Raw genomic sequence first — 26,685 nt, 5'->3', positions numbered from 1 at the left:
GGGGGGTTGCTTTCTTGTCAATTTTGTGTTTTCTGCGGTGAAATTGACAAGACAGCCACTGTAAGGAACACAGTGTCTACAAAAACATTGCCCTGCCCGCAACTGCACTGACACAAGCCTTACGTCTCTGGTGGTGCAGTTAGGCACTTATATCAGTGGGAGGATGGCTGTAGTGTAGACCAGCCCTAGGTTTCCTGGAAATTTTTTCCCCCAGTTGGTGTCTACACGTTTTTAAGGGGAACTGTCAAGTTAAATCACTTAACATTTTTCCATGTTACTAAGAACTTCAGATTTTCTTCCTACCATTTATGCTAATGCTTCTACTTTGAGCATTCCATGTGTCTGTCCATACAAAAGGAAGTATAGTTTGCCTTTTAGCACACAGCTTTGGGTTTTAACAAATGGGTAGTGATCAATGGCTCCATGTCTAGTTGGCAGCCGGTATCAAGTGGAGTGCCCCAAGGGTCGGTTTTGTTCAATATCTTCATAAATGATCTGGAGGATGGTGTAGATTGCACTCTCAGCAAATTTGCGGATGATACTAAACTGGGAGGGGAGGGATAGGATACAGAAGGACCTAGACAAATTGGAGGATTGGGCCAAAAGAAATCTGATGAGGTTCAAAAAGGATAAGTGCAGGGTCCTGCACTTAGGACGGAAGAACCCAATGCACAGCTACAGACTAGGGACCGAATGGCTAGGCAGCAGTTCTGCGGAAAAGGACCTAGGGGTGACAGTGGACGAGAAGCTGGATATGAGTCAGCAGTGTGCCCTGAAGGCCAATGGCATTTTGGGATGTATAAGTAGGGGCATAGCAAGCAGATCGAGGGACGTGATCGTTCCCCTCTATTCGACATTGGTGAGGCCTCATCTGGAGTACTGTGTCCAGTTTTGGGCCCCACACTACAAGAAGGATGTGGATAAATTGGAGAGAGTCCAGCGAAGGGCAACAAAAATGATTAGGGGTCTGGAACACATGACTTATGAGGAGAGGCTGAGGGAACTGGGATTGTTTAGCCTGCAGAAGAGAAGAATGAGGGGGGATTTGATAGCTGCTTTCAACTACCTGAAAGGGGGTTCCAAAGAGGATGGCTCTAGACTGTTCTCAATGGTAGCAGATGACAGAACGAGGAGTAATGGTCTCAAGTTGCAGTGGGGGAGGTTTAGATTGGATATTAGGAAAAACTTTTTCACTAAGAGGGTGGTGAAACACTGGAATGCGTTACCTAGGGAGGTGGTAGAATCTCCTTCCTTAGAGGTTTTTAAGGTCAGGCTTGACAAAGCCCTGGCTGGGATGATTTAACTGGGAATTGGTCCTGCTTCGAGCAGGGGGTTGGACTAGATGACCTTCTGGGGTCCCTTCCAACCCTGATATTCTATGATTCTAAACATTTCCATGCAGTGTTTTACATTTGTTTAAGACAACCCCATGGCGGCTTTTTTTAAAATAGCCTGTCCAGTCATTCATCTGAGTAAACATGATCTTCCCAAATCTAATCAGTAAGTCCCTTTATCTATTTTTCATTTGGCACCATAAAATTAGTTTAGAGTGCACTTGTCATTCCAGGCGAAACAATATCAAATCATGACTCATTCAGGCAGGCCAGCAATATTAGCCCATTTCTGATGACTTCCACTCTACAATATTTGCCATGCACACACTTAAACCATTAATACTTGGACTCACTCATGTCATATTTTTTACCATTATCGTGGAAACTGATTCTGTAACAAATAACCTGAAGTAGCCCACCTCTCCTAGCCTTATTTTAATTTGTAGAGGCTTCATCTGTTGGTTTTAGGTGGGGTTATTGTGCTTTGTCACCCTAAAATGTCAAGGTGGTGGTAAGATCAGCTATGTTGCTCTTTTGAATAATTGGCTAAGCAATTTAGTATTGAAGATTCTGTTGCTATAAGTGTCCCAGGACTGTTTTAGTGAAAGGGTCTAATCCCTACCAACCTTTCAAGAAGTGGAACTACTCAGGGCTGCAGAATCTTTGCAGATAAATTACTTGTACTATAATGGCTGTTTGAAGGAAGTAATTTAATGTGGTATCTCAGCTGTATTTTCTGTGGGTCAAAATGACACTGATACTTCAGGTAAATGACAGATACATATTTTTATACAGTAAAGTATAAATGTGCTCTAAATTAAGGCAAAATACAAACTCTTAAATCATTCATAATTAGGAAGGCATATTTGGTTATGCAATATTGAAAATCGTTTTTCGTTACATGCCCTTCACTTTGTTAAAATGTAAATCTTTTCTATTGACCAACAATTGCTACCAGCAACTTCCTGTAGTCACCACTTGTGTCACTTGATATCATTGTAGCCAAAGTCTTCTGATACATCTGCATGAAGAGCTGTTTGATCTGTACAAGATCAATCTGTGTCAAAAGAAAAAGATAAGCATAAAACACTCAACAAGCAATCAGTGTACAATATGGGATCATTCGGTAGTAGAGTAAGAGTCTACTTGCAGTGAACCCAGACAAAACATCAGTCCATTCCCTGTACCCTACAGCAGCCCAGACAATGCAGGCAAAAAGGAAAGAGATGCTCTCTCTGCATGATACCCTCTCAGGATCTCTAAGAGGTTCTGAAGCTAGACGACACTTCTGTAAATGGTGAAGAAGACTGCTTCAGCCTCTGGGAGCAGACAGACTGAAAGGCCGTCTCCCCAAATTCTCCAGTCCACTTCAACAGGAAAAGCACACCAGGGTCCCTTCTCACTGCTTCTATATGGGTAAGTCACTTTGAAAAAGCAAGAGGCAGCTGTCATACAGTGAAATACTCCTGCATTTCCTCTCCAATTACATATCAATGGATGAGACATGCAGGGTTAACCCACCACATCTCAAGAGCCAGCCTGGGGCTCCTGATAGGGAGACTCCTTCCCAAAAGACAAAAAATGACAGGTTTCAGAGTAACAGCCGTGTTAGTCTGTATTCGCAAAAAGAAAAGGAGGACTTGTGGCACCTTAGAGACTAACCAATTTATTTGAGCATAAGCTTTCGTGAGCTACAGCTCACTGCATCTGATGAAGTGAGCTGTAGCTCACAAAAGCTTATGCTCAGATAAATTGGTTAGTCTTTAAGGTGCCACGAGTCCTCCTTTTCTTTTTAAGGATCAAAAAGCATCTCATCTCACATGAGTGCTAGCTCCACCCCCACAAGTAGGGAAGCCTCTTCTTCGGAACATAAAATTCAGAAACAGTGAGGTAAGCTGCTTAACCAGTCCATTTTTGAAACCATGAGGAGGAAGGAGGCAGCCACCGACAAAAGAAACTGAGCAAGCTCAATCATTTCCTCCAACGAAACTTTGAAGAACTTTCATAGAAGTGGTAAATTGATGATAAATGGAAAAGTAATAGGGGAATTCTGCACCAGTGTGCAATGCAGAATTTTGCAGAAATGAATGTTGTGCACACAGAATTTCCTTTCTTCCACAGAAATAGGCTGCAGTGCTGCTGGCCACAAGTCACAAATAGAAGACAAGGCGAGGGAGAGGTTCCCAGCATGCCCTGAAGGAAGGAGGCAGCGAAGCGTAGGAAACTCCATGGAAGCCCAGATCCCAACATCATGCAGTTTCTCCCTCTGGATCCCTGGGGTCTGGAGTGTCTGGGCTCTGTTGGGGGAGGTGGTTTGGGTGTATTGGCAGGGTGGGGGGGTTGGGCATAGTGGCTGGGCTCTGGGGAGAGGGGTTGTGGGTGTCTGGCCCCCCAGCTGGGCTGTGTGGGTGGGGCAGAGAAACAGGAACTGGGTTGTCATAGGGGTTTCTTTAACTTTCTACTGCTGGGAGAAATTTTGTATTGTATTTATTACTGACAAAACAGGTATTCTGAAATAAATTACCAAAATAATTGAAACTGGTGTGATTAGGTAGTGTTATTTTGACAAAGAAATTTTTATATTCTCTGTGCAGAATTTTTAATATTTTGGCACAGAATGCACCCCCAAGAGTAGGAGGCTCAGCCCTGCAGTTCTATAGGGTCCTAGAACTCAAATATTCTCCCTTCCCTGAACGAAGCAGCAATTCCCTGGCAAAGGATATGGTAATTGCTAGCTGGAGTGGTTCCTTCCCAAATATTCAGACCATTCTCTCATCCCCTTTCACTGTTAATGAAGACTAATTCAAGAAAACAGCTCCCTGGCTGCTAACTTTATAGCAAACAGACCCATGAATTCCACGAGATTAACAGCACCTAGGCTGGATGAATTTCTTGTGAACGGGCTGAAATCTAGACTGCTTTGTGAATATTTGCAAGTGAATTTGTTCAGCTGATTCTCAGAGTAAGAACTACATTTGCATAGACTAATTCTGACAGCTCCATATAGGTGACAAGGAGCGCAAAACGGGTTAGGATACATTGATTTTTCACTACATGTGCAGTATATATCCAAAATTTTTAAACTCCTGCTTCCTCCTCATTTTTTGGAAAGGAAGAGGAAGATTCTTACCTCACTGCGAGTGACTACAATTCGGACAAGTGTAGAATCATCTGTGCCAGCTCCTTTCATGGAATGGTGAAGTCTCTCAGCAAAAAAGGCTGGGCAATTTAGAGCACATTGCACTACAAGAAAGTGTAGTTACAAGGTTATTTCAAACAATGTATACTGCAGTCACTATTCACATGGTTGTATTTGGTAGAATTAAATAGTTGATCTAGCAGATAGTATACATGGTATTTTGAAACAGTTCCTCTTATTGCTTTGTGATTCTTCCTCATGCAAGACTCATGCTGGTCACAGTTCAGCAATTTTTTTGTTGGCTAAATTCTATTCTGTGCATCTCATCACATTTCTTTGAGGTTTGGAAACATAGCTGTTTTGTTACTGAATCTTTCAACTTAGGCCTTATTGTCACTGGTAAAATAATTTCATAGCCACAAGAAGTGGCTAAGCTTCACTAAACATGGGTACCTTTTTACACAGGTTAGTAGCCCCATCATTGCTAGTTGGCCAAATCATTTTATAACTCATTTCAGCCATGAAGACAGCACTTTTGACAAGTAAAGAAGCCTTAATTCAATAACAAAAATCATGTAAGGGGACATGTAATTTTAAAAAACAAATCTTTCCAGTGGGTGATTGGTACTGGAATTCAAAGATTTTTACCTCTAGCTTCTTAGCTAGAACTCCAACAGCATAAGTACCAATAGAAAATTATCACCATTCACTGGCTGGTCTCTGTTCAGTTCCTATTGGATAGGTTTCCACATCACATTATTATGAATGCCAATTAATAGGTCACAATTAGTTTCAAGAAAAAAAGTGCTCTCAACAAGTATTGATCTTTTTACAGTGCTTCAAATGGGGCATAGCTTAGAAGGGCTCTGCATAGCAATCTTGTGGCACCAACATCAAGGATAGCTGACGAAAGGACACCACCCTACATAGGTGGCTGATAAAGAGTAAGAATGGATTCTACAATATACTGTTAAGAGGTAGAGTCAGAACATTAACTACAACAGCTTAATAATAAAAACAGTTTGGGGTTTTCTAAACTTCAGGAATCCCTTTATTATAAATTATGCTAATGGTTACTCTTTCAAATCGACCATGATTACGGCCCTACCAAATTCACAGCCGAGAAAAATGTGTCACAGACCATGAAATCTTGCTATTGTAGAGGAGAGGCAGGGCTGGGGGCACCGCATGCAGGGACTCTTACCATTGCTAGTCCCTGCCCAGGCTAGGGAGGAACAGGACATCCTCTTCCTCTGCAGGGGCTACTCCCAGAGCAGGGTCAGACCCACCTCTTGGAACCTCCCCCGGCTGCAGGAAGCTCTGTGGCTGGGACAACTCTTGACCTGGGTGGGAGACTGCTGGGAAAACCCAGATGTATAGTAACCCACACCCCTATGCCCTGTGACCCTCACTTTTGTACTGCTGCTGGCAGGGCGCTGGCTTTAGAGTTGGGGCCTGGTCAGCCGCCACTACTCTCCAGCTGCCCAACTCTGAAGGTAGTGCCCCTGCCAGCAGCAGCACAGAATTAAGGGTGGCAATCCCACAACACTCCTACAATACCCATGTGGACCCCCCCACACACACACGGGACCCCCATAGTTACCTTAAAATTTCAGATGTAAACATCTGAAACCTTGAAATTAACTAATTTTAAAATCCTTTTACCGTGAATTTGGTAGAGCCCTTATCATGGTCCATTAGCTTTGTGAACAGTGAGAATAAGAAATTAATCAGATGATGACAGGAAACCTTTAGAAAAACTTTTGCTCCATTTTCTATAGAACTTGTGATGCTTAAATTAAGATTTTTATTGTAGGTCAAGTAGCTTCTAAATGAAAAATATAGGAATTCCAGCCCGACTTGTATAGTATGTCAGAAAGGACCTCTTGTGAGTCATCTGGGTCAGAGGGGCCCACACTCCTGTCTTTCCTTAGTGTTTCTGAAAACAAATTTAGCTGTAAGCACTCTATTTAAAAGTGACACCTGCTCTTAAACTCTTTACTCTTCTGTTTAGAGTAGATCTGAGCATTGTGATACAAATTAACATTAAAGTACAATGTTCAGTAAATCTGTTCTATGAAGTTAATTCAGAATGAGGGGAACTGAAAAGAGTTAAATATGCCTTACTTGGATTTAGTTTGGAGAAAGCCAGCTTGTTTCAAATTGAGCTCACTGTACTTGAATTATAATCAAAATAAAAGTTCAACTTTTAGTCAGGACTTAGAATACTTCTATTTTGGCAAGTTCTGGGGGTGGTAATATAAAAGGTGAACACATCAAGTAGTTTCAAAACACTTATGACAATTCATAGATTGCTGAGTTGGATTGTCTCTTACCTAGCTTTTAAGGCTGTCAAACAATTAAAAAAATAATTGTGAGAGTAAAAAAATAGTCATGATTAAGTGCAGTTTTAATCCCACTGTTAAATAATAATAAAATACCAATTTAAATTTATTATAGATATTTTAAAATTTTTTTCTACATTTTCAAATATATTTATTTCGATTACAACAGAATACAAAGAGTACAGTGTTCACTTTATTTTGATTACAAATAATTGCACTGTAAAAAAACAGTATTTTTCAATTCACCTCATACAAGTACTGTAGTGCATTCTTTTTATAGTGAAAGTTCAACTTACAAATGTAGAATTATTATTTTTATTTCTTTTTACATAACTCCACTCAAAAACAAAACAATGTAAAACTTTAGTGCCTACAAGTCAAAACATGGAGGGGCATACAAATGTTTAGCATATCTGGCATGTAAATATCTTGCAAAGCCGGCTACAACAGTGCCATGTGAGTGCCTGTTCTCACTTTCAGGTGACACTGTAAATAAAAAGCAGGCAGCAGCATCTCCCATAAATGTAAACAAACATATCTGCCTTAGCAATTGGTTGAACAAGAAGAAATATAAAGTGAGCACTGCACAGTTCATATTCTGTATTGTAATTGAAATCAATATATTTGAAAATGTTGAAAAACATCCAAAAATATTTATAATACATTAAAACTGGTATTCTATTATTGTGTGATTAATCATGACTTTTTAAATCTAGTTAATTTGTTTGCATGTACAGTAACTCCTCGCTTAACGATGTAGTTATGTTCCTGAAAAATGCGACTTTAAGCAAAATGATGTTAAGCGAATCCAATTTCCCCATAAGAATTAATGTAAATAGGGGGCGGTTAGGTTCCAGGGAACTTTTTTCACCAGAAACACACAGAGACAGTATAAGTTATAAACAAACAATTTAATACTGGTACACAGCAATGATGATTGTGAAGCTTGGTTGAGGTGGTGAAGTCAGAGGGTGGGATATTTCCCAGGGACTGCCTTATTGCTAAATGATGAACTAGCAATTGGCTGAGCCCTCAAGGGTTAACTCGTTGTTAATGTAGCCTCACACTCTACAAGGCAGCACAAATGGAGGGAGGGGAGACAGCATGGCAGACAGAGACACACACTCTGTGTGAGAGAGAGAGATGCGCACTGCTCCTTTAACAGGTTTCAGAGTAGCAGCCGTGTTAGTCTGTATCCGCAAAAAGAAAGGGAGGACTTGTGGCACCTTAAAGACTAACCAATTTATTAGAGCATAAGCTTTCGTGAGCTACAGCTTATGCTCTAATAAATTTGTTAGTCTTTAAGGTGTCACAAGTCCTCCCTTTCTTTTTATTGCTCCTTTAAGTATGCTGACCCCACTCTAAGTACACTGCCTTTTAAGTTAATCAAGCTGAGACAGCAACTGCTGCCAGGAAACTCCCTCTGTCCTGAGCCCTGTCATGTGTCCCCCTGCTCTATGGAAGATGGGGTAAGCAGGGTGCAGGAGCGGGAAACCCTGACATTAGCCCCCTTCTTCCCACCTCCCCGCCCCCCGCACAGCAAGCAGGAGGCTCCAGTGAGCAGCTCCAAGGCAGAGGGCAGGAGCAGCATTAGTGGGGGGAGCGACAGCTGACCTGTGGGCAATTGATAGCCTGCTGGGCGGCTGCCGCACAGCGAACTTAGAGGAGCGGGGAGCTGATAGGGAGCTGCCGATCCACCCTGGTTCCAAGCCCCCACCAGCTCGCTGCAACGGCCTGCTCTTCCTGGAAGTAGTGGACAAAGCAGGCGGCTGCCAAACAAGGCTATAAGGGAGCATCACACTTTAAACAAGCATGTTCCCTAATTGATCAGCAACGAAACCACATTAACCAGGACAATTTTAAGTGAGTTAATGTATTAACTGCGATTAATTGACAGCCCTCCTAGCTTTACCTCTCCAATTAGTCATAAATACCCTCTTTAAAAAAAAGAAATGTCTCTTACCGATAGTCTTCAAGCCATCTTCTACATTTCCAGAAAACTCCCGGCCAATGCTGCTTAACAGATCACGATTGGCAATCTGCACATAAAAATTAAAGGGATTGGGGGAGTTGTTTTTTTTAATGTGGGAATGGATCCAAATTCAATCCTGGCATAGGCAGACCAACTCATCTGAAGTTAATGGAGTTTCACCTGTTTTTACCCCAGGGCTGAACTTAGTTCATAATCTTTAACAGAAAAAATTCTACCTTAGAATATGTTTCAACTGTAGCTTTCAGCTGGGGGAAACTTCTAGTTGCCAGAATCATGTTAAAGCAAGACTCATCAGTTCCAAGTTTTCCTTCACCAGCTTGGTAGAGGCGCTGAGCATCTTCCTGAGCTTTTTGGTAGTTCACTGATTGATTCTCATCCCGATTGCCCTGCAAGTGAAGACATTAGCTGCTCAATCAGGAACACAACATTTTCTGTTCCTCACCACATCTTATAGCCTTGCCAAACGGTTCTCATTCTTCAGCCTGGAAAATTAAACCATAAACTAGACTTGGTAAAGGACCCTTTTATGACAGCTGTTTCCCAATAAGCCTCACTTGTTTTTGGAGGCAGCACTGGAGTGTGCACCCGTTAAATGAGGGTACTAGGAGTCAGAACTCCAAGCCTATCCCCCAGCTCTTCCACTGACACGCTGTGTGACCGTCGAATCTTTTTTGTACTCCTTTGTAAAATGAGAATTAGTCACCTTTGCTGCTCAGGTGAGAGCCTTAATTATTTTTAAAATGCTTTGAGATCCTCAGATGAAAAATCCTATAGAAGTACCAAGTATTATGCATATTGTGATGCATGGAAAGTGCTACATATCTCTGTCCACTTGGATAGCGAGCTCATGACTGTTCTAAAATAGTTCTTTGAAAAGAGGCAAGGCTACGGCATATTGGAATTCTGAATTCAAGAGTACTTCAGGCTCTTCAGTTATTAGAAATAGAAGACAAGATATACTCACTATATCCTGAAAGGAAGTAGGTATTAAATTCCTTCTAGCTGCTGCTTATGGACAGGCATACATAGTCTTTTGTCAGTTTCCTGCCTCATCAACTAACACCTGTGCTTTTAAGTAGCAGTTTGAAAACCTGCCTTTCCATTTATAGTGATTTCTTGTAAGCTGACCATAGAAAGATGGCCTGAAACTCTTACTCTGCAGAGCACACATTTAAAAACCTTAAATCATCTGGGTCAGCAGCTCTGTAACTTGAAATTATCTCATGTTTTTAGCCCCTGCGACTTCTTGATACTTAAATTAAGCAGAAAACAAGGGCTAAGTTTTCACTTAATTTTTCTGTTTCTAGCTCTACTGGTTGCAAAGAACCTTCCAAACATGAACTAATGCATTGTTTTCTACTGAGTATGCACACAGCCTGAAATAATAGCAATAAAAGGCACAATCTGATCCCATTCTTTGAAGTATGGCGTTGTCTCTGAAGCATAATGACTGACTGAGAAAAGATCTGAGGGTAGATTTTCTACAGAAGATGCTTACTTTAGCATCAACAGGACATGCATTAATGTCTAATTTCAGACTGTGTGGTGGTGGTACCAGGGAAAGGTAATTTCTGAAGATAACGTTTCCAAACTACTTTTTAATGATTTAAATGAACTAACATCTATATAAGGTTTCAGAGTAGCAGCCGTGTTAGTCTGTATCTGCAAAAAAAAAAAAAAAAGGAGTACTTGTGGCACCTTAGAGACTAACAATTTTATTTGAGCATAAGCTTTCGTGAGCTACAGCTCACTTCATCGGATGCCACAAGTACTCCTTTTCTTTCAACATCTATATAAGTTATATAATGTGCAGATGACCACTAGCTATCATAACGTGTTGGATATATCAAAATAATAAAAAGTCACCAGTGCAAGCTTCTCTGGAATTTGCCTTTTTGACTTTACAGAGGCAGGCAATAAAAATCCCCAGAAAATATTTGTGGTAATTAATGCCACAGCTCTCACAAGGGTTGATACACTCAAGAGAACAAAGTAGAAATGTCATGGAAGTTTAATTAACTGTAAAATAGCTAGGTTCAAAAAAAAAAAAAAAAAAGGCAATTACAGTCAGAAGAGGTGGGGAAGAATATCAGAGTATCTAAGATTTTATGGAACTGCAAATGAAACAAGGGAAACATCACTTTCATCAACGAAATGGGGGAATGCATTCCCCACATTTTCAGGTCCCATAAAATGCAGCTCTGCTCAAAGTACAAGCTACCACAGAACATGGCTGCTGGTTTACAGCCAATTCGGGGGTTAGATACATGCCAGGTATTATAACATGTAGTGTTTCACCATGTTTAAAATCTGTTTTTATAGGATATTGAGGCTAACAACACTGAAAAACTGCATGGTATAACAGTCCCATACATGATCCAGCTGAGTTCATGTACTATCTGCATAGAACGGTTTGATCTGAGAACGGAAGGATGAGCAGGAAACTAAAAGAGGGGAAGTGAGTTTTGAGCTGAATGTCCTGCTTAGCATACTCCCATGGATTCTCTCAAGTCTTCTATATATTATGACCTCTATTGTGTTAGGAGGCAGGTTTCTGGGACTCAGGTTGCATTACTTGAGTCCCACTATGTGTTAAACCCTGGTTTGGTATGACAACGTAAGAAGGACTGCACACTTCTGGAATCATGTTCTTGAATGATGGTAAAAGTCCCCCGGCTCCAGAATAATTCTGAAGCACTGTTACACCATGATTTGTTCCCATCTAGACTGCAAGGCCAAACTGTGATTAAATGCATTTTTTCGGGTTGCTACAGTGCTGTAACTGGGTAACTCAACTCAGTAGGGATTCCTGGGTAGACAGGACTTTTCAATCTGTCCCCAGGGAGACTGTATGTTGTCATTCTGCTATAAAGACATAGTCCAGTGCCACATAACTTCTTACAGAAGCTGGCTCTGATTAGGCATACACAGACAGTTCATTTTGATGATCTCTCAATCATACTCTTCGTCAAGCTATAACAGGGGTGGCCAACCTGTGGCTCCCCTGAGGTTGCTATGCCATCGCTCCTCCCTCCCCCCGAGCCTCCTGCATGCCACAAAACAGCTGATCAGGTAGGGAGGGGGAGATGCTGATGGGCGGGGCTGCTGGTGGGCTGGGAGCGGGGGTGGGGAGCTGATGGGGGGCTGCTGACGTATTACTGTGGCTCTTTGGCAATGTACATTGGTAAATTCTGGCTCATTCCAGGCTCAGATTGGCCACTCCTGAGCTATAAAAACAGGTGAACAAACAGGTGTTTGTTTACTGTAAGCATCTGATACGGAGCTATAACTCCGCTCACCAGTCTGTTCTGTAATAAATGCATGAAAAGTATGCAGCAAGGGTTATACCTTTGATTTACCAACAAACTCACCATTGTCAAAAAAATGCCCTTTGGCTCACCTGGCACATAGATACAAGTAATCGTTCAAAGTGTCCTGAGGTATCTGCTCTGATATCCTGTTCAATGTCTCTTCCAAATTCTGTTTTGTAAGTCCTGACTATGTCTCGAATTTCCTGGTTCGTCCTTGTGCAAAGAATCTCAATCAACACTCTCTCCTGAGTGCCGGCTCCCTATAGGCAGAGAAAGAGAAAGAATTGCTGCAACAAAGCACACTTACCCTTCTTCCTTACAATTTTCTGTGACACTATAAAACCAACTGTTACAATCAGACATTTATTACATTTTGAAACTGTTTTAATATTTAAATTGTAGGAGCAGCATCTGTCCATCCTTTCTGAAAATTCTAAATCCTCTCTGATCTCATTACTCAAAATGTAAGATATGGGTCTGGATTTGTTTTGTTTTTTAAACAACTGTTGAGTTAGGAGTTTTGAGAAACTACTAACAGAGGGCATGAACAATGAGCCAAGCACACAGCCAGTTAGAGAAAAGGAAAATTTTAGAAAGGAAATAACGATAATTAAACAGAGAAATGTAGGGCTGCAAGGGACCTCAAGAAGTAATCTAGTCCCATGCCTCTGTGCTGACGCAGGACCACCCTGAAATACCACCTATACCACCCTGACAATCGTTTGTCTAATTGGTTCTTAAAATCCTCCAATGACTGGGATTCCACATCCTCCCTTAGAAGCCTATTCCAGTGCTTACCCATCCTTAAAGTTGGAAGGTTTTTCTTAATATCTAACCTAAACTTCCCTTGCTGCAGATTAAGCCCGTTACTTTTGTCCTGCAGTTTGACTACCTTATTTTATACTGCAAACTAACAATTACCTTCTAATACGCAGTTTGAAACAAAGTAATGTCTTATCAAAGCAGAATTCGAAACAGAACATGTGTATCTGGATCCTATTTTGCTGAGTTTACAAGTAGTTCTCTGTTCCAAATTTAGCCTCTCCTCCTATATCTGGCATAAGTGGGAGCTTCATTAATATGCCCCTTTTTAATACATACCAAAAAAAATCATACAGCAAATTTTGCTGCACCAGGCCTTCCTGTCACGGTTACCCTTATCATCCCTCTGCCTTTAGAAAAAAATAAATAAATAAAGACTCTTCAGGGCAGGCGCCATCTCCTATTGTTTTTAGGGAGCTTACCACAATGGTTGGCGTCAGTGGTGTCTCAACTGAAACGTGTGCAGGCTCTGCTGTAGTATAAATAAGAGTAAGTCAAGGAGGTCTCCTACACCTGCCCTAAAGGAGGTCTTACTGAATCGTACTCCATGTTCTGTAGAAATTTGTAGCTTTTGAAACCTCATCTGTATAAAAACATTTTATATATACACAACTGACATTTTTACCATTCATTCTTAGACAGTATGTACTTAATTATTTCTGCCAGCCCACTGTCCACTCATTGCTGGGCTATGTGGGTTATGATACTAGTTTCCAGTACTGCCCACAAAGTGCTAGCCAATGAAGTGGAGCTAGAGGGGAAACAGCATGAACATATTAACTTTTATTATTGTTACTACTACTACTGTTACTACCAGCTCACTTGAGTTAAAAAAATTTCTCAAATACTTGAACAATTATATGAAATTCACTGACCCCAACACGACAAAGCATTTTAACATTCTTTGGGACGCAGTGGCCAACCTGTGGCTCCGGAGCCACATGCGGCTCTTCAGAAGTTAATATGCGGCTCCTTGTATGGGCACCGACTCTGGGGCTGGAGCTGCAGGTGCCAACTTTCCAGTGTGCTGGGGGGTGCTCGCTGCTCAACCCCTGGCTCTGCCACAGGCCCTGCCCCCACTCCACCCCTTCCCGCCCCCTCCCCTGAACCTGCTATGCGGGGAGGAAGGGGAAGTCACTGATCGACAGGGCTACTGGTGGGCAGGAGGTGCTGGGAGTGGGGGTGGGGAGCTGATGGGGGGGTGCTGATGTATTACTGTGGCTCTTTGGCAATGTACATTGGTAAATTCTGGCTCCTTCTCAGGCTCAGGTTGGCCACCCCTGCTTTGGGAAGTCACTTGGAGAAAGATACTCTGTTACCCTTAATGCAGTTTTATTTTGTTCTCTGTGTGTATGTAAAATGTGCTGACTCACAGCTACTCTGTGTCTTTGCATGCATATAGGAAAATAATGGATTTGCATGGAAATTCACTCATGACTCTAAAAATAATAATACAATGGTGCTAGTGTTGCCAGATGGTCAGTACCTGAAACAGGCTTAAAAATACCAACTGCAAATTAACGAGAATAGTTTTAATTGCTCTTTATTTACAGCAAGAAGAGTTTTGGACTTTTTCAAATTTCAGAATGGTGGGCTGATCAAAAGACCTGGAGTTTTAATTGTAGCCTGACTTACCGACTATGTGAACTGATGTTCTAGCAAACAGTGCAGCCAGGAGAAGTGATCTAACGGCAGTGAAAGTTAAGAGTTGATTTCCCACCTTAAATTTTAATTGGTCTTGGCTCTTTAATATGACCTCTTGGAAGTTTCCTGTTCTGCAGCTGAGGCTAAATGGTAATCTGTTTAGAAGGCTAGAAACTATAAATACAGGAACTTGGATGCTTATAGAAAAGTTATTTAAATCTCCTCCAAAACCCATAGGCTCAAAATGTTTCCACCACGATGATTTTCTACTGGCCTTGTTTATAAGACTTATAAAAAGGACTCTAAACTCTGAAAGAGTTGGGACTAGTCAGGAATTACTAAAACTGCAAAACTGTTGTGTCCTATAACATAGGAGGTGTCTAATTCAGTGTTTTAATCATGATAAAATTATACCTTCATTGCATGACGTAAACTCCAGGCATCATAATAGGTAGGTGGCATGAACAAGGCTAGTATCAGTTCTTCCATGTTTCCACTTAGTTCAGACTTCAGATCTTTAATTAAATCCTATCCAATTACAAAAATAAGTATGAGGTTACAATACAAATATGTAGTACACGAACTGTGTGGTAATTAGGAAGGGGTTGAAGAGGCAGTATTCAGATGTTCAGATTTGCTGGAGGTTATAGGCTGGGGTTAGGGTTCAGATGATCACTCTAGGCATTAATATTGTTTATTACACTGCTGTAAACTACTGAGCAGTCTATGCAAGATTTCAGACCAAAAAGGCAGAAGTCTCACAGGATTAGTTGATTTTTCAAGATTTCCATTATTTTAGCTAATGAAAAGGTTGTGGTATCTACTGTTTCTGAGAGAACCAGAAAATAGACCCATCTGAATTTTGGATCCAGAATTCAAACATAAACCCTCCTCCCACAAAATTCAAAAGGGGTTTGGATTAGAGGTTCTGGTTTTGGCCAACTAACTATAACTATATTTTGATTATGTACAAAAAATAGCGAGTCAAGTTATATCACATCCACCGCTTTCCCCATATCCACAGAGCCAGTTATCTCATCACAGAAGGCAGTCAGGTTGGTCAGGCATGACTTGCCCTTGGTGAATTCATATTGACTGTTCTGATCACCTTCCTCTCCTCTAAGTGCTTCAAAATGGATTCCTTGAGGACCTGCTCCATGATTTTTCAGGGACTGAGTGAGGCTGTAGTTCCCTGGATTCTCTCCTTCTTCCCTTTTTTAAAGATAGACACTATATTTGCCTTTTTCCAATCATCCAGGAACTCCCCCGATCGACATGAGTTTTCAAAGATAATGGCCAATGGCTCTGCAATCACATCAGCCAACTCCCTCAGCACCCTCAGATGCATTGCATCCGGCCCCATGGACTTGTGCATCTCCAGCTTTTCTAAATAATCCTTAACCTGTTCTTTCACCACTGAGGGCTGCTCACCTCCTCCACATACTGTGCTGCCCAGTGCAGCAGTCTGGGAGCTGACCTTGTCTGTGAAGACCAAGGCAAAAAAAGCATTGAGTACTTCAGCTTTTTCCACATCATCTGTCACTAGGTTGTCTCTCTCATTCAGTAAGGGTCCCACACTTTCCCTGACCTCCTTCTTGTTGCTAACATACCTGTAGAAACCCTTCTTGCTACCCTTCACATCCCTTGCTAGCGGCAACTCCAATTGCGCTTTGGCCTTCCTGATTACATCCCTGCATGCTCAAGCAATATTTTTATACTCCTCTCTAGTCATCTGTCCAAGTTTCCACTTCTTGGAAGCTTCGTTTTTGTGTTTAAACTCACCGAAGATTTCTCTGTTGAGCCAAGCTGGTCGCCTGCCATATTTGCTATTCTTTCTGCACATCGGGATGGTTTGTTCCTGCACCCTCAATAAGGCTTCTTTAAAATATAGCCAGCTCTCCAGAACAGTTTATACACATCCATGACAATGCTCCAGTCATGTGAGTTACCCCACCAAGTCTCTGTTATTCCAATCACATCATAGTTCCTTGACTGTCCAAGGACTTCCAATTCTTCCTGTTTGTTTCCCAGGCTTCTTGCGTTCGTGTACAAGCACCTAAGATAACAAGCCGATTGCCCTACTTACTCAGTATGAATCAGGAGGCCTCCCCTGGTGCACCCTCCTCCTTGTGTTTTCTCCCAGTATCCCACTGCCCCACTTACCTCACGGCTTAGGTCTCCTAATTTTAGATTTCAACCACTACATGGTTTTTACCCTTTGGGACACAGTATTGTAGCGAAGGAACATTAATAAAATATACTAACTGCTCTCTCCCAGCTGGAAAGCACCATGGTCATTCTAGTTTTCTGGTGTGGCAGGACGAATGGGTTAACTACTATAGCAAAAGGGAAGTTCAAGAGCATGTTAGCTTCCTGGCAAATGAGTGAAACATCCTTGATACACATTAAAACATTCACCTTTCTTCTGGTATTTCAATAACAACAAAAAAGCTGCTTTCTGTAGCTATTCAGGTTCCATCTACAGCACCCATCCTCAGCAATTCACTTAATGACTGGTAAGTTATTGAAATATGCACGGTCATCTATCTTCCTTCCGTATATATCTGAACGAGTGCTGATTTTCCATTTAGAGAAGACAGACAATAAGCTATTCTACAGACTGTCAGGTAGGTCAGTCTGTAGAATTCTTACAGACTTACAAGAAGTGGAAGGTTGGACATATGACCAGGGAAGAGTATAAAAATATTGCTCGGGCATGTAGGAATGTTATCAGGAGGGCCAAATCGCACCTGGAGCTGCAGCTAGCCAGAGATGTCAAGAGTAACAAGAAGGGTTTCTTCAGGTATGTTGGCAACAAGAAGAAAGCCAAGGAATGTGTGGGCCCCTTACTGAATGAGGGAGGCAACCTAGTGACAGAGGATGTGGAAAAAGCTAATGTACTCAATGCTTTTTTTGCCTCTGTTTTCACTAACAAGGTCAGCTCTCAGACTGCTGCGCTGGGCATCACAAAATGCGGAAGAGATGGCCAGCCCTCTGTGGAGATAGAGGCGGTTAGGGACTATTTAGAAAAGCTGGACGTGCACAAGTCCATGGGGCCGGACGAGTTGCATCCGAGAGTGCTGAAGGAATTGGCGGCTGTGATTGCAGAGCCACTGGCCATTATCTTTGAAAACTCGTGTCGAACCGGGGAAGTCCCGGATGACTGGAAAAAGGCTAATGTAGTGCCAATCTTTAAAAAAGGGAAGAAGGAAGATCCTGGGAACTACAGGCCAGTCAGCCTCACCTCAGTCCCTGGAAAAATCATGGAGCAGGTCCTCAAAGAATCAATCCTGAAGCACTTGCATGAGAGGAAAGTGATCAGGAACAGCCAGCATGGATTTACCAAGGGAAGGTCATGCCTGACTAATCTAATCGCCTTTTATGATGAGATTACTGGTTCTGTGGATGAAGGGAAAGCAGTGGATGTATTGTTTCTTGACTTTAGCAAAACTTTTGACACGGTCTCCCATAGTATTCTTGTCAGCAAGTTAAGGAAGTATGGGCTGGATGAATGCACTAGAAGGTGGGTAGAAAGCTGGCTAGATTGTCGGGCTCAACGGGTAGTGATCAATGGCTCCATGTCTAGTTGGCAGCCGGTATCAAGTGGAGTGCCCCAAGGGTCAGTCCTGGGGCCGGTTTTATTCAATATCTTCATAAATGATCTGGAGGATGGTGTGGATTGCACTCTCAGCAAATTTGCGGATGATACTAAACTGGGAGGAGTGGTAGATACGCTGGAGGGGAGGGATAGGATACAGAAGGACCTAGACCAATTGGAAGATTGGGCCAAAAGGAATCTGATGAGGTTCAATAAGGATAAGTGCAGGGTCCTGCACTTAGGACGGAAGAACCCAATGCACAGCTACAGACTAGGGACCGAATGGCTAGGCAGCAGTTCTGCGGAAAAGGACCTAGGGGTGACAGTGGACGAGAAGCTGGATATGAGTCAGCAGTGTGCCCTTGTTGCCAAGAAGGCCAATGGCATTTTGGGATGTATAAGTAGGGGCATAGCGAGCAGATCGAGGGACGTGATCGTTCCCCTCTATTCGACATTGGTGAGGCCTCATCTGGAGTACTGTGTCCAGTTTTGGGCCCCACACTTCAAGAAGGATGTGGATAAATTGGAGAGAGTCCAGCGAAGGGCAACAAAAATGATTAGGGGACTGGAACACATGAGTTATGAGGAGAGGCTGAGGGAGCTAGGATTGTTTAGCCTGCAGAAGAGAAGAATGAGGGGGGATTTGATAGCTGCTTTCAACTACCTGAAAGGGGGTTCCAAAGAGGATGGCTCTAGACTGTTCTCAATGGTAGCAGATGACAGAACGAGGAGTAATGGTCTCAAGTTGCAGTGGGGGAGGTTTAGATTGGATATTAGGAAAAACTTTTTCACTAAGAGGGTGGTGAAACACTGGAATGCATTACCTAGGGAGGTGGTAGAATCTCCTTCCTTAGAGGTTTTTAAGGTCAGGCTTGACAAAGCCCTGGCTGGGATTATTTAACTGGGAATTGGTCCTGCTTTGAGCAGGGGGTTGGACTAGATGACCTTCTGGGGTCCCTTCCAACCCTGATATTCTATGATTCTATGATTCCTGTCACTGCTGAACCAGTGCTGTCTCCTTGTATCTGAAGGTGAAGGCTGTGTTGAAGATTGCATAGTCCATCCCACTAATTAATAGAGACAGACAAGCACATTGCACTGATACTCTATCTTAGCCCACTATCAGAACTGTTTCAAGGTCTTGGTGCTAATCTTTAACTATGAGACCTACAAATGGGGCGTAGAAGTAGATGGGGAATTGGTTTGCACACTTTTGGGCTTCTTTTTGGTGTATAAAGAAATCTTGAAGTCCTGTATCTGAACATCATTTTTGTTTTGACTCCTTGATTGCCTTATCTTTAGAAATGTCATGTCTGACCTTCCCTGATTCTAACTGTATCTCCAGGGAGGGTTATAAGAGCTAGCTCAGTTGTTTGAGCATTGGCCTGCTAAACCCAGGGTTGTGAGTTCAATCCTTGAGGGAGCCATTTAGGGATCTGGGGCAAAAACTGGGGATTGGTCCTGCTTTGAGCAGGGGGTTGGACTAGATGACCTCCTGAGGTCCCTTCCAACCCTGATATTCTATAATTCTATGAAATCCTTAACTGAAGGGTGCTTTATCTTTAACAAAGATACTTTCTTCTATTTCTAATAGAGCACAAAGTTTTAAACACACTGAATACAACTTATGCTTATGCTCACATAAATTGGTTAGTCTCTAAGGTGCCACAAGTACTCCTTTTCTTTTTGTGAATACAACTACTTTCCTGTCCTGAATTAATTAGTATCAGAGGGGGTAGCCGTGTTTGTCTGTATGCACAAAAACAACGAGGAGTCAGGTGGCACCTTAAAGACTAACAGTTGCATCTGAAGAAGTGGGATTTTTAGCTTATGAAAGCTTATGCCCAAATAAATCTGTTAGTCTTTAAGGTGCCACCGGACTCCTAGCTGAATTAATTAGGTTTCATGCATTGATAGCTATGAGTCATAATTATTCTAATTCTCCAACTGCCCCTAGAGTTTTTTTTAGGAAAAACAGAGTAGATAAAATCTTAATCTCAACCATAAGACATGTAGAAAACGTATTTGATTTTAAGGAAAAACAAATTTGGGCCTTCTTTATCTATCGAAGGACAAAAAAGGGGCACTGACCCAATTTTCTTTTCCTGGGCATGTTGTCTTTTAAAGTTTTCTATGCACGAAGGCCTAGCTGTTTCAGACTACTCTGCTGCAACACCTGCCTCCAAATTGTGATCAACAGGGATGCTGTTGCTGACAAAGCATGATACCTAGCAGTCATGTGACAAACCCATACCTAAGGAACTCCCCAACACCACACTTGAGGGCAAGTAACAAAAATGAAGACAGATCTCCTTCCTTTCTCTCAGAGTGGCACAGCAACGTGCACCAGGAGAGCTAATCTTTTCAAAGTCCTCTCCATACTGCTAGCTTCTCCCCCACTTTTTTTAGAGTCTCAACTCTGGGGGGCAAGTTTCTCACTTGGTTTCTCACTCACAGCACCTAGGCACAACAGGGTTTCAGTCTTGGTTGTGGTTTCTAGGCACTGCCAGAGCACAGAAGTAATTTAAAAGGAACATTTTTACAGATATAATATGGATATTCTTTCCCTATTTGTAAATTACACATATTTCAATCAATAATATTTCTGGCTACATTTTCCTGAGAGAAAGGTAATATTTTAGCAGTTACAATGCTTGCCCATTTTTAGGATCTAAACTCTTTTCAAGATTTCCAGGGTGGTTTCTTTTTCCCCGCCATCCCCCAAAGCTTTTGTTCTCATCTTCCCCGAGACACTATCACTAAAATAATATTATGGAGTTAAATGTCATGTGATGCAGCACAGTAGCTAAGTGAGTTCTCAGCAGACTCCTGAAAAATTCCTCATTTAAAGCCCTACACTCCCTTTTTGGGGGGCAAAAATCAGAGGAAGTGGCAAGAAATGTCTAAACTTTTTTGATCACCAGAAAAGGCCAACTCCACCAAAGCAGATATGAAAACTTTGCAGCCTGTTTCCTGGAACTCAAAGATGATGGGTCATGACAAACAAATTAGCTGCCAGGAGTGTGCAAAATGGAGAGAGCAGAGTTTACTATATATAATGCATATTTACCACTTGTTCAGTGACAAGGTACACTACGACAATAGTATCAGACTGGTCTTATAATCAGGACCCAGTGCAAAGGTTAGTCACAAACTAAATGTTTTATTATTTTATTTCCTGTCCTCAGAGCTCAAATTTTCTTTTAAAATATGTTATCTAAATCTAACCATAGTTGTCCAATGAGGCTTACTCAGTGGTGCTTAGAGTGTTAGACTATGTTTGTTTTAACTCTAATTATGAGTAAACCAAGTGAAGTTGAATTACTTCACTTGGTTTACTCATATTAAAGTTGAAACAATCATAATCTAACACTGGTTTGAGTGTAACAGTTTTACAGAGTTTGCTTATACCATAAATTACCCTGTATAACTCAGATCCTGCTCCATGTTACCACCACCTATAGTAGGCTATCCTCCACGGTCAATTCTTGAAGTTTGTACTTAAGTAGCAGTTTTGCCTGAGTAAGGACTTTAGGGTTTAGACTCCAGTCTCTCTAACTGCATGTAAATAGTTTGTCTTTCATGGAACACTTTACACTGATTCTTGCTGAATTTTGTTCCATTAGTTTCAGAGTGTCTTTCCAATTAATCAAGATCACATTCCATACGTTAATATTACCTGCTAAAGTATTTCTGATGTCTTCCACATAGGTATAGTTTGAATTTCATTATGTTCTGCCCTTCAAATAATACATACAAATAAAGGAAACTTATTGCTTGCTCATGGAAAGACAGTGCTTGAAGAAATCCCACCAATTGTCAGGGCTGCACTGACGTTCCCGGAGCTACTGGTAGGACAAGGAATGTAGCTAAGCGTACACAGAAATTTTAAAAACAAAAATTGGGTGCACTCTACCTGGGACTAAAATACCATTACAGACCGCCAGGTTTGCTGTGTCACTGCCGATTTGTTTATTGGTTAGAAGAGTAACCAAAGAACATACCTTGCCATACATCGTCTTGAAAGCTGCCTTGATTTTTTGCCTTTGATCGTTGGAGCGATTGGACACAACATTAATGATAGCCTGCTCATCCGTTCCTAGGAAATAAAAAGGCAATTTCTTACAAGAAATTAAACATAACCCTCCAAAACTGTTCATTTTTACAATTTTTAGAGTTTTGACAAATACAGTGCAAATTTTTATACACATATATATAAAAATTAAAAATGTTGGCCAATATATATGCTTAAAGGGTACAGTTTTCAAAAGCACCGACTGAGAATTAGGAGTCTGAAATTTTTTTACCCAAGATCTATACAATTAGAAGAAAAGAAAAATGCCTTTAACTTTTTGGCTAATAAACAAACTCTGAAGTAATCACTAAATACAGATCTTCTCTTACCAAATCCCTTCATAGCCTTGCGCAGTATTTCTGCATCCCTCCCAGCATCGAAGTTGGGCGCAGCTTGAATTGTGCCCTGAGTACTTTGAGTCATTGCTGCAGGCTAAGAGTGAACGAGTTATGCATTACCAGCCAATTTACATAATGCAAAGTACTAACTGAATGTAGTGTTAAACTTTACAGTTAATATTTCAGAGAGACACGCAAGGAACTTGTCTAAGTTTTACCACACACTCCTGGGGAGAGGAACAACCTCTTAACAGTTAGGAAGGCATTTTATCACAATTAACAGTCTTGATCCACTAGTGCCACATTAACACTGTTTTGCACAGTTGCATTGCTGAGGATGTATTCTGGATGCAAACTCAGTGACCATTTAGGACAGAACTGTTCTTTCCAATACATGTTGCTGATCTCTAGGGAGTATTCTGGATGTAGAACTTTCACTGAAATCAGTGGGCTTTCCAAACAGACCACATGCAGAATACTGAAGAAAGCTGCTGTGTGGGTTAAAGACGACTGTGACTCTCCTTTTTGCATAGACAGCTTTTCCAAAAGCAAGCTACTAGAGGGCAGATCCTTTCAGCCTAAGTAGCTGACCTGTGCACTGGGGATTCTGCAGGGGCTTAATAGAAAGGAATCCTCCTCTCAGAGCACACTGAATCATAGAATATCAGGGTTGGAAGGGACCTCAGGAGGTCATCTAGTCCAACCCCCTGCTCAAAGCAGGACCAATCCCCAATTAAATCATCCCAGCCAGGGCTTTGTCAAGCCTGACCTTAAAAACCTCTAAGGAAGGAGATTCTACCACCTCCCTAGGTAACGCATTCCAGTGTTTCACCACCCTCCTAGTGAAAAAGTTTTTCCTAATATCCAACCTAAACCTCCCCCACTGCAACTTGAGACCATTACTCCTTGTCCTGTCCTCTTCTACCACTGAGAATAGTCTAGAACCATCCTCTCTGGAACCACCTCTCAGGTAGTTGAAAGCAGCTATCAAATCCCCCCTCATTCTTCTCTTCTGCAGACTAAACAATCCCAGTTCCCTCAGCCTCTTCTCATAAGTCATGTGTTCCAGACCCCTAATCATTTTTCTTGCCCTTCGCTGGACTCTCTCCAATTTATCCACATCCTTCTTGTAGTGTGGGGCCCAAAACTGGACACAGTACTCCAGACGAGGCCTGGTGTGTCTGCTGCAGCTACTGATTCCCTTCTCTGGCCACATTAACCACCATTCAATCCACAAAATGGTGGATCCACTACCCTGTTCCAGTCCTTCCCTGGCCCACACTAATCTGTCCCAAAGCACACTGGTAGTCCAAACAGAGCTGTGCTCCATGCTGTGCAGTCCCCACACGTGACAAATGATTGCACCAATTCCACTGCATCTTTGCACCACTATGCTCATACGGGTGGGGAATGCACAGGTATTTGCCCCCCTCAAAGGAAGATCATGGCTTCTTGCAGACTACTAGCAAGAGAAAAAATGTAAATGTTTTCTCATCCCCTTAGATCACAGGTGGAAAATCTCACATATAAACTACTTCTCATAATTCCCTGAATGAAAATGGGCAGAGCCTGATCTAAGTCATGGAGAGTAGGCAAGACTACATCATAGGCTAATTTTATCCTAAAGTTATATATATAATTCAGTACAGAAGAAAAAGTGCTGGATTACAATTTAATGTAAAAGTGTGAAGCTTTCTGACAAAATGTCCAACTCCTTTCAAAAATACTGACTATAAAATACACTAACTTTGTATTCTTTGAAAGAGAGGCTAATTGTGGTAAATGGTGCTGGGTAACAATCTAAGACACCTAGTGATCCATGCTAGTAAAGAACCCAAGCCCACCTATAGGATTGATTTGCTCTTTACATTTTGCATGCAGTACTAAGGAAACTGCAAGGGCTTCTATGGCATTACTGCCAATGTACCTTAGCTGTTATAAAGGAATAACCTCAGCATATATAGCCCTGCATGCACACTACCTAAAAATATACATGGGCATTTGTTTTGGTTACATGGAAGAGTGCCCTACTATAAAACAGTATCTGTTTGTGGGATTTGCTAAGCAATGTGCTTATATGGCACTTGTAATAAAAACAATCCAAAGGAGACCAGCTTAGTTGTTACTGTCTCTACTGCACAACTACCATACACAGATCTCTTAAATAAGCAAGCAGTTTTTAATGTATACAGTAGTCAACTGAGCATCCTTAGAAACTTATGTAGTAAAGCAGCTAAAACAAAATGGGTGAACTTCACTTGCTGGCAAAGGCCCTCTTTGCCCCCACAATACCCCTAAATGGGCGTTTGAGTGTGGAAAAACACACATGTGACATGACTGCATAGTGGAGAGGGGAAGAGAGATGGCGTCTCCATATCCTATGCCTGCCAAGAGAGAACACTCCACACCTGCTCTGATTTTGGTGATATGGATAGTGTCCACTGGATCTATACTTACATGGATCCAGTGACTAGGAACCCCTGCACAGGGTGCAGTGATCCTTCCTCCAGGCCATAGGCCTGAATATTGGCCCCAAGACAGCAGTGCTACAGCCCTGCAGCTAGCCTCTGGCTTGGGGGCAGTAATTGTCCCACCCCTATCCCAGACTTGATGCAAGATAATCTCTTTACAGAGGAATCAAGAATTGCATTCTCTGTGCTTGCTTTGATGTACTTCTGGCCTTAATCTTTCTTTCTCCCAAAATACCAGCAGTGATTAGATCCACATTAAGGTTTCATTGCTCAATAACCGTTTCTTAAAAACTGATTTTATTGTTAACTCAATAACAAAAAAACCTTCTTGAGCCTGTTTGTTTTGTTCCTTCTTCCAAGTTTCAGTCTACAGTGACATTTTATTCCTGAAAATAGAATGGTTGACAAACTGCTGGGCAGAGCTTTCAATAGAACTATATAAACAGTGTACTGGAAAATCTGCAGTTAGAATAGTATGTTGCCAGTTTGCATGTGTAAGGAACATGTCATCTAAACAAACATCTGTGGCCTTAAAAATAAAGTCAGAGAGCCTATAACCCGCAAACTATAAACACATATATAAAAATGATCTACACATCTGGTTGAGTCTAATATTGAAGTGTGGGTGTATCCAAAGTAAACCATCATTTTGCAGCATCTTTAAAAAGTTTCCAAACTGAAAGTAAGAGTTATATGGTAAGTGAAAAATCAAAGGGAAACGATTGTGAAGCAATACCTTTCGTGGCATAACTATATTCCACTGTCCTCCCTATTCTAGTGTGGGTGTATTTTCAATTAGTGTGTTCCATGTTATTTTCCATACTCCCTTGGTGCACAGATTAATGAAGAAATATTTTATGTATTATTCTCATGCTGCTAGAAAGTATGTTTTGAGACACCATGCTGCTTACATCATTTACTTTGCATTATGCTCCAATCTACCTGTGATTAACATACATCTAAGGAGAGCATAAAATCCCTCCTTTACCTGTAAAGGGTTAAGAAGCTCAAATAACGTGGTTGGTACCTGACCAAAAGGACCAATAAGGGAAGAAGAAACTTTCAGATCTGTGGGGGAAGGTTTTTGTTTGTGCTCTCTTTGTGTTCTCTCCGGGACAGGGATGGACCAGGGCAGGAAAAACACATCTCCTAAAGCCATATCTGAAATAAGCATCTAGGATTACAAACTGTAAGTAATCACAAGGAAATGCGTTAGGTTATCTTCTATTTTAGCTTGAGAATTTTCTCTGTGCTAAGAGGGAGGTTTATTCCTGTTTTTTGTAACTTTAAAGTTTTGCCTAGAGGGGAATCCTCTGTATTTTAAATCTTATTACCCTGTAAAGTTACCTTCCATCCTGATTTTACAAAGGTGCTTCTTTTAATTTTTTCTTTATAATAAAGTTTTGTTTTTAAGAATCTGATTGGGTTTTTAGTGTCCTAAAAACCCAAGGGTCTGGTCTGTGCTCACCATGATTACTCTCAAGCCTCCCCAGGAAAGGGGGTGAAGGGGTTGGGGGGATATTTTGGGGAAACAGGAACTGCAAGTGGTCCTTTTCCTAAATCTTTGTCTAACTCACTTGGTGGTGGCAGTGATACCATCCAAGGACAAGGAAGA

General features: G+C 41.6%; 2 protein-coding genes across 2 annotated transcripts in view; one reads left to right on the top strand and one right to left on the bottom strand.

Moving 5' to 3' along the window:
• The window catches only part of PPP3CB (protein phosphatase 3 catalytic subunit beta), a 91,643-nt gene extending 87,771 nt beyond the window's left edge, over positions 1 to 3,872 (top strand). The window contains exon 14 of the transcript XR_014712511.1: positions 3,456 to 3,872. The gene's annotated coding sequence lies outside the window, so the exon portion shown is untranslated. The remainder of the gene's footprint in view (positions 1 to 3,455) is intronic.
• The window catches only part of ANXA7 (annexin A7), a 55,362-nt gene continuing 30,351 nt past the window's right edge, over positions 1,675 to 26,685 (bottom strand). Inside the window, exons 6-13 of the mRNA XM_084635207.1 lie at positions 22,591 to 22,693; positions 22,191 to 22,285; positions 15,003 to 15,116; positions 12,212 to 12,382; positions 9,027 to 9,197; positions 8,782 to 8,857; positions 4,465 to 4,577; positions 1,675 to 2,391 (exon numbers count right to left, since the gene is read on the bottom strand). Of these exons, the coding sequence (XP_084491333.1) occupies positions 2,269 to 2,391; positions 4,465 to 4,577; positions 8,782 to 8,857; positions 9,027 to 9,197; positions 12,212 to 12,382; positions 15,003 to 15,116; positions 22,191 to 22,285; positions 22,591 to 22,693 (966 nt within the window). The 3' untranslated portion in view covers positions 1,675 to 2,268. The remainder of the gene's footprint in view (positions 2,392 to 4,464; positions 4,578 to 8,781; positions 8,858 to 9,026; positions 9,198 to 12,211; positions 12,383 to 15,002; positions 15,117 to 22,190; positions 22,286 to 22,590; positions 22,694 to 26,685) is intronic.

The sequence above is a fragment of the Lepidochelys olivacea genome (assembly GCF_965140295.1).
Source record: "Lepidochelys olivacea isolate rLepOli2 genome assembly, chromosome: 7".
Taxonomy (NCBI): Eukaryota; Metazoa; Chordata; order Testudines; family Cheloniidae; genus Lepidochelys; species Lepidochelys olivacea.
This window is presented reverse-complemented; position numbering and strand designations above follow the sequence as displayed.